The following is an 8,569-nucleotide window of genomic DNA, read 5'->3' as shown; positions in this document are numbered from 1 at the left end:
TCATGTGACCGGTGGTTGATTTGCAGCCAGTTCTGCAATCTCCATAGACCTTGTATCATTCTTTACAGTCAATTAAAAATGTACTTGAAAGAATTATGGTCAGAACAATAGTTTAAATTCATTAAATTCCAACCCTCGAGATCAATTGCATAATAATTTTCTTAAAAGAAGAGCTATGGGCGATTTTGATCCTAACGAAACTTCTTCGATTGTCTCCCACTACGTTGGAAGCAGCTATGCAAGTAAGCAACAATCATAAAGCCGTAAACAAAAAAAATGTAAAGATGATGAACTAAAACCCTCTAAAAAGATAGAATAATGCAAGTTCTTTTCACTACATTGTAGTACATGACTCCCCATATCACATATTTATAAAATATAACTTAAATCAAGTGAATATAACTTAATTCAAGTGAAAGATCCAAACAATCCCAAAGCGTTACATCACATGCTAGTATTGGTGTTGGTGTCACAAAAAGACCACAGCAAAAAAAAAAGAAAAAAGAAAGGGAAGACCAATCACAGACAAAATTATGGAGAAAACTATGCTCTGAAACTAATAGTACAGGTAGAACCTAATCACTTGAAGCATTTGGCATCCAATAGAGGCTCCCCCTCAAAAGGCTCATGGTCTTCGATCATCTGACTCACTCGCTCCTTCTGTTCCTCGTCTGTGATGTCAACCTTCTTCCACTCATGTAGCTCCATGTCATAACACTCATCTATGCCAAACTGGGGAATCTCTTGTCCACGGAAGAGCCACAACCCCTTCACCTTGAAGGGTGGTCCTGAGCCAATCGCCAGCATCTTCCCAAAAGCATACTTACGAGCCAAGTCCATCAATTCGCTGAAGGAAACCACCTACCTTGTTCAGTGTACCAAATGATACATGAGTCATAGGCTTGATTTATCTTTGTCACCCTCCGTTATTATCTTTTGATAATAATTAATGCATTGACATGTTTGTAAGTAGTGATCATTCATTATGACTGTGACCAAGAATCTATCAAGTCATAATAATGAAAGCTCATTAACCCTAACTTAAATTATAAAAAAGATATGTTTTATTAAGTTTAATCTATCTTATAATATCCAAGATTCACTTATAATATTCATAAAATAAATGAGAATTATATACCCTATTTCTATCCAAGCAGTTATCATCAAGGGTTCATTTACTTGAAATAGTATCTAGTGACATGAAGATACTTTATGGATTAAGTTTTGACAATAATCCTAGTTCATTTTTATGAGTGGTGTGCTTTTTAACAATCACTTCTTTTCATTTTAATTTTTATTGGTTGCCCTCATCAATGTTTGTGTACACCTAAAATATGACTCATGTATGTATATTCATGACAAGTAGTTTACTTTTGGATTCTTATTAAAAGGCATGTATGAGAATTTATTTAAAAGGACAATATTCCTAATTGTTTTGTAAATATTGGAATTAGACATTTCTAAGATTTTTATTTTATTTAAAACAAAAAGAAAGGGTTATTCCTCCTAATATCCAAGGTAATGACCATGTTAGTGCATTTACCTTAAATACTAAAAGTGAATAACAAGAAATTCTTGACATGATTTGTAAGAAAACAATGATGAGGTTTTTATGGGTTTAGAATATTGGCCCAATAAACCTTTTAATGTGGGTCAAACCCTTAATATGTTTTGTAAACAAGTTATAAAACCGAATGCAAATATATGTATGAATGAGATTTGGTTTTCTATTATTTAGGATGAAAAGACCATGTCAATAGATATTATTTAATATATCAATGTTTATACATAAAAAAAAACAACATGTTGCAACGCTAAGTATTGTCATAATCCAATTTCAGGTTTCCCCAAAATTACCATTTTTTTAAATGAAAAGTAAAAAAAAAAGATTGGTAACTTGGCAAGAACAGGTTGACAAAGGTTTCAAATGCATAAAAGAATCAAGCTGGAGTTTTGCAAAAACATTGGAAGCTCAATTATACCCCTTTATATCAAAGACTAAAGGACAATACAGATTTAAAGTCAAACTAAATGATTATTGGATGAATCTACATAAAAATTAAGTTTAAGAGCTTAATTAGACTTTTAATAGGCCATTGTGATTTAATTATGGGCTAATTAAAGGATTGATTAAGTTTAAGAATTAATTTGGATCAAATTAAAAGATTTAATTAAGTGCAAGGACTTAATTGTACTCTTAATGAGTCAAATTAATTTAATAGGGACTTGATTAGTGAAAAATAGACTTTGAAAGCTTAATTGAGAAGATTGAAATTTTAGAAGACTATATTTAATTTTTCCAAACTCAATTGGATGAAATCAGGGATAAAATTGCAAGAAAATCAAAGTTTAGAGGTCAATTAAGGAGCAAATTTAAGACATTTAGAACCAAGGACCAAGTTGTAAAATGCATGAGACTTTAGGGATTGAAATCAACATAATCAGGGGTCAAATTAAAAAAAATTAAGATTTAAATGGTCAATTGAGGATGGATTAGTATAAATTACAAACCAATGACCAAAATAGAAAATGTGCTGAACTTCAGGGTTGATGTTCGAGTTTGGTAGAGATGAAATTACATGAAATTAAAAGTTATAAAGTAATTACAGGTGCATTAAAAGAAGTCAAGAGATCAGGGACTAATTTTACTTCTCGTCAAATCCCAATTTTAGAACCTTAATTAACCAAGGCACCTTTTTATTTAAATGAAACAATGCATTTTGGTTCAAAACCATGTTGTTTTGATCAGTATAAAAAAAAATGGTTAGAAAACTTCTTGTCTGGCCACTGTAGATCTTCTTCTTCCCTAAAAAACCCGAAAAGGTTGGTTTTGTTGCTACCTTCCAAGCCCGAAATCACCTTCATCTTTTCCTTTAACAAGACAATAAGCATACCCCCTCACACCATGGATGTGTGCTCCTACCTAGACAAATAAAAGCTCTTTTACAGTCCTGAAAGCGTTGTTACAAGAAGCCAATCACGCCCTAACCAGTCATATTTGCTAGTGTACCCTTTCTATCAGCTCTGCAACACTATAAAGCCTGACCCTCAACCTTAATGAATGGCTTGGATTGATTCTTCTACATTAATAGGAGAGAATGGTCTAGCTCATAACCCCTGAAGGACCCAATTGACATTTAAAAATCATGCAAAAGGCTATGACAAGGGGAGAGGGAAATGAGAGAGAGAAAAGTAAGTCATGTCCTTCTTATTTACTATTCACAAATGCAAATAATACACATGTTGCTATTCATGCATGACCACTATTCATCAATACATTTTTATTTTATTTTGATTTGATTTTTTTCATGTTGATGTTATTTAATTTTATAAAATTGCATCTTTTTCTTTTTACGTATATATAAGCACATAAATGTTTGTTAAAAAATTAAAAATGATGTTGATGAGTAAAGTCATGTTTTTTTAATGAAATTTGGATCATAATAACCATATCAATGTATCTTTTAGTTTTTAGAGATCGACATAGACCTAACATGATATTTTTAATCTTAAAACAAGTTTAATAATGGGCCGGTTAATGAGTTATGGTCAAGTTAACATCAAGTTTTAATTAAGCTTAAATTTGGATTTTAATGGTTATGTTGACATGTCTTTAAGTTTTAAAGGTCAACATATGCCTAACATGATGTTTTAAATCAATAATAAGGTCAATAATAAGTCCACAAGTATCCTTTAAGTAGCGTCCGATGCGGAGCAAGCGTAGTATTTTTTTCAACTTTGTTGTGTAATAAAATAAATAATAATGATAGAAAATCAAGAAATATATATATATATAAACTAAAATAAATCATCAAGTTGCGAAACTTATGATTTATGGTTTCAACATTAACTTGATGAGCATCCATAAAATTAAATGATATGCAAATAAACTGAAAATATAATTTAGACAGTAAATAACATATAAAATTAATATAGGAGAAACACATAGTTAAGGTAATATTTTTTAAAAAATGATATGGTAAGGATGATTTTTATCTTCCTTCAAGTATAACCAATATCTTTCTTAAGTTTTCTTAAAGAACTAGGTTGTAACTCCATGTTTTATATTTTTCATTAATTTTCAAAGGTCTCATTTTTATTAAATGAAACAAAATTGTTCAACTGTTATAACCTAAGATTCAATTGCAACGTCAATTTCTCCCTTTAATCCATGTTGCAAATGTTAAGTGAGTATCACTGATGATTTTTTTTTCATTTGTTTAGTTCATGTAGTTTTAAGAGTTTGCATCTTGGTCTTGAAACTTTATTTTTTTATATTTTAATCTCTAAATATTAAAAGATGAGAGAAAAAATCACTTGATAAAAAAACAAAGAAAGAAACTTTTCAACTACCCACATTCTAGTTTCTAATAAGGTTTATCTTCTAGATGGGAAAGTTTAATCTTTCTCACAGGTACCTGATTACTCACGCTATCTCCCTTTTCTTTAATGTACAGTATGGTTTCGTGTATATCCATTTCCTTGAGTTTGCATGGTTTGATGCAGATGACATGCTGTGATCTCAGTTTGCTTTTCTGTTTTCAGCAGCAAAATGCTGCTTCTGTGTTCAGAATTCTTCTGTGAAGTCTTGTTGATCATTAAAAATCGATTCCCTGGTTTCATTTGATATGTTGGGTAATGAATTTGTTATAAGATCATCCAAAACTTTTTGTTTTAGGCTGAGTTTGTTTTTTGAAATGTGGTTTCTAGAAAATTATTTTTCAGACCTTTTTATGTTTGTTTATTATTAGAAAAGTTGGTCAATGAAAAATATTTTTCGGTCAATGAAAAATTTGATTTGGTTTTCAAGAAAGTATTTTGCTTTTATTTTGGACGGAAAACACTTTTTGAAAGTTGTGAAAATATAGAAATGTCATATTATTTGCTGATTATATCAAATTTAATTCTCAAACTTTTGATTGTTATATATATTTTGTTTTGAATATTTATTTTTCAATTTCATCCCTTAGAATTTAATTTTTATATTAATTTTAGTTCTTATTTTTGTAATTGTTATTTGCTTTTCTCTTATCATTTTTTAATTGAAATTTTTTATCTATCAAATTCAGTTCTAATTCTTTTTATTGTTACTTATTTTATTTGAAATAATTTATGAAATTTTAATTATTATTTTAATTTCTTCATATTTTAATTTTTATTTTATTTTTTAGATTTGATCTCTATTATTTTGATTATTATTTATTTTATTTGAAATAATTTATGAAATTATATTTGTTTTCAATTTCATTCTCATTCAACTTTTTAATTTATAAGATTTGTTCCTCATTATTTTAATAAATTTGAAAAAAATAAAACATTAATAAGTTATTTTCCGGCTAATTTTCTATAACATAACTAAACATTTGAAAATATTTTCTAACTTATTTTTTATTACATTACCAAACATCGAAAAAAAAATTTCAAAAAATAATTACTTTCCAACATAAACGGGACCTTAGTTACTATTGGGTCAAGCTTCAGGTAATTTACCCTTATCATAGTTGTTTGTTCTTTCATTTCCTGGTTTTCATCACCAACTCATGCCCGGGAAATATAATCATGTAAATTCCCAGGTTAAATAAATAGTTAATGCAATGGATATACTGCTACTATCATTTTAATTACAACTACTTCAGTGATTAATTACATGTTTTTTTCAGAATTGTCCTGGCACCATTGACTAGACAGAGATCTTACGATAATGTTCCTCAGCCGCATGCCGTTCTATACTACTCCCAGAGAGCCACAAAGGGGGCTCTTCTCATATCTGAAGCCACTGGAGTTTCTGACACAGCACAAGGGTAATTCCATCAGCCATACCTGATTCCATACTCAATCTAACTGGCGACTTTTTGTTGCGATTACCGGAAGAGAGCAACGTAAATTCAATATTTGGTTTTGTTACACTGACACTTCAGTGTGTTCATAATCTTACATATGAATATATATAGGTTCCTACATGCTCCAAGTATTTGGACCAGAGAGCAAGTCGAAGCATGGAAACCAATTGTGAATGCTGTCCATGCCAAAGGAGGTATTTTCTTCTGTCAAATTTGGCATGCTGGGAGGGTGTCAAAAAGCGGTGAGTTATTGCCTTTAATCTCATTGATGCATACATTTTAATTTTGTTCCTAGTATGTTAAAGTTCTGTTTCCAGTATCTTTAACAATGATTAATGCTGCTTTTTGTTCATGGGCCATACTTTCTTGTCAGTTAACATGATTAGCAAAGTCATTTTCAAAAAATGAAAAGATTAATATGGTTACTAATTAATTTTTCTATATTACTGGCATTTGCAGGTTTCCAGCCAGATGGGCAAGCTCCGGTCTCTTCTACAGACAAGCCAATATCTTCTCAAGTTGAAGGCATGGAGTTCACACCTCCGAGGCGTCTAAGGACAGATGAAATCCCTCAAATAGTCAATGATTTCAGAATTGCTGCGAGGAACGCAATAGAAGCTGGTAAACTTTCTATCTCAGATATTTTGGAAACTCTGAATTTTCTTACAGGATTTTAACAAGCTGAACAATACACGATTGCACAGCATTTTAGAAACTTTAGCTTCATCCCACCCGAAACAAAAATGTAAAGTTTTTGTATTGGAAATGAAGTTAGAACATCTGCAAATTGGGTTTCATAAATAATATAGACCATCACTTAAACCTTGTTCTGCGCTTTTTATAGGTTTTGATGGAGTTGAGATCCATGGGGCTCACGGATTTCTAATTGACCAGTTTATGAAAGATCAAGTAAACAACAGAACAGACCAATATGGTGGATCACTGGAGAACCGCTGCCGATTCCCTTTGGAAATAGTTGAGGCTATAGCGAATGAGATAGGATCAGATAAAGTTGGAATAAGACTGTCTCCTCATGTAAACTATATGGAATCAGGAGACTCAGATCCTGAAGCACTAGGGCTCTACATGGTTAAATCCTTGAACAAATATGGTATTGCTTACTGCCACATGGTTGAGCCAAGAATGAAGATAGGCGCAGAGCATGCAAAATTCTCTGAAAGTCTGCTGCCTATGAGGAAGGCTTTCAACAGTACATTCATTGTTGCTGGTGGTTATGACAGGGAAGATGGAAACAAAGCTGTTGAAGAGAGCCGTGGAGACCTTGTCGCTTATGGTCGCTTGTTCTTGGCAAATCCAGATTTGCCGAGGAGATTTGAACTTCATGCTCCTCTCAACAAGTACAACAGAGAAACATTTTATACACATGATCCTGTTGTTGGTTACACTGATTATCCTTTCCTTGAAGACACTGCGTAGGGTTTTCAGTCACCATAGTTGAAACTTGTATTCTCTGAGTATTTTTGTTGGTGTCGTCTAATTGCTTTCAGGTATTGTTTCTATGAATGTTTTGTAAACCATTAAAATAGTTATAATTCAATAATAAAAGCAGATTGTAGATATTTGTAAGAAAGATAAAAATTTAAGTTATAAAGAAAAAAAGTGTATTTTTTATCCAAATTTTCCTTTTTGATTCATGTATTTTTTTATTTTGACAAAAAATATATCTTTTTTTATTAGTAATATGTTTTTGTAAAAAAAATTAAAGGCAATTAAAATAAAAATGTATAAAAATCTTAATAATTTAAACTAAGAAAAAAATATGTATCTTTTCAATCATAACTCTTTCTATATTCATGTATTTGTGTTTTTTTTTTTACAAAAATGTGTTTTTTATTTGTGGTATAGTTTTTTAAAAAAACAATTATATATCATATTTCATTAAAAAAACAAAAAAACAATCATGACTCAATAATGTTTATATATGTATAAAACAAATAGAGTAATTAATGTGATGAAATTATATAAAATATTTAAAATAAAAAATAAATATTTTTTTCTCTTTAAATATTCATGAGTATATCAAAAAAACAATTTAATGGTATGGTCTCTCTCTACTTGGGGTTTTTATTTCTCTTAGATGTTTGCCTTTTTTTTTTTGGTTTTTTTTTTATTATTTTTTCTTTTTTTCTTTTCATTCTTTCCCCTTTTCTACTAGTTAGTTCAGAGCATAGTTTTGAAACCCGGACCAGTCCGGTGGGTCGACCCGGGACCTGACCGACCCGGGCCTAGTACCAACCCGGGTCTAAGTAAAAATCCGCTGAGGAGTTGACCCGGCGAAACCTGGTTCACCCGGAAGCCGGGCGACCCGGACAAACCCGACCTCTTTGTTTTTTTATATATACACAGTCGGGAAACGATGTCGTTCATTTTGGCCTTTTAAAGTCAAAACGATGCAGATGAAGGATGAAGGATGCAAAATTGCAAACAAAGATAACAAGAAAAAGCAATTTTAATCGCATAGCTCCTGTGCCCGACTGCCCGTAATACTCCTCCACCCCAAACATGACATCCTTTTCATAGTGATCCCTGCTCGTTCCTATAGATTCCATTGAAGACAGCATCCCCGGTTTTGATCAGATCCTGTATCAAGACATGATTAGAAAAGCCCCTCTTCAAAGTTCTGTGCGTGAATATCAGCATTGTCATTGATGTATGATTGCTGTTATTTTCTGTTTTGATGCCTATGTGTTCTCTCTCTCTGTCTCTCT

At 31.3% G+C, this 8,569-nt stretch overlaps 1 protein-coding gene and 1 pseudogene across 1 annotated transcript; one reads left to right on the top strand and one right to left on the bottom strand.

Moving 5' to 3' along the window:
• Nucleotides 1–288: 288 nt before the first annotated feature.
• Nucleotides 289–913, bottom strand: LOC133669629 (elongation factor 1-gamma-like; annotated as a pseudogene).
• A 5,009-nt stretch (nucleotides 914–5,922) lies between these two features.
• On the top strand, nucleotides 5,923–7,420 carry LOC133669628 (12-oxophytodienoate reductase 1-like). The gene is made up of 3 exons (XM_062089840.1): nucleotides 5,923–6,082; nucleotides 6,300–6,461; nucleotides 6,685–7,420. The coding sequence occupies exons 1-3, from the start codon at nucleotides 5,938–5,940 to the stop codon at nucleotides 7,275–7,277; spliced, it is 900 nt and encodes a 299-aa protein (XP_061945824.1). The 5' UTR covers nucleotides 5,923–5,937; the 3' UTR covers nucleotides 7,278–7,420.
• Nucleotides 7,421–8,569: the final 1,149 nt, after the last annotated feature.

This window comes from Populus nigra, chromosome 12 (assembly GCF_951802175.1).
Source record: "Populus nigra chromosome 12, ddPopNigr1.1, whole genome shotgun sequence".
Taxonomy (NCBI): domain Eukaryota; kingdom Viridiplantae; phylum Streptophyta; class Magnoliopsida; order Malpighiales; family Salicaceae; genus Populus; species Populus nigra.
Note: the sequence above shows the minus strand (reverse complement) of the source record. Positions and strands in the feature narration are given on the sequence as shown.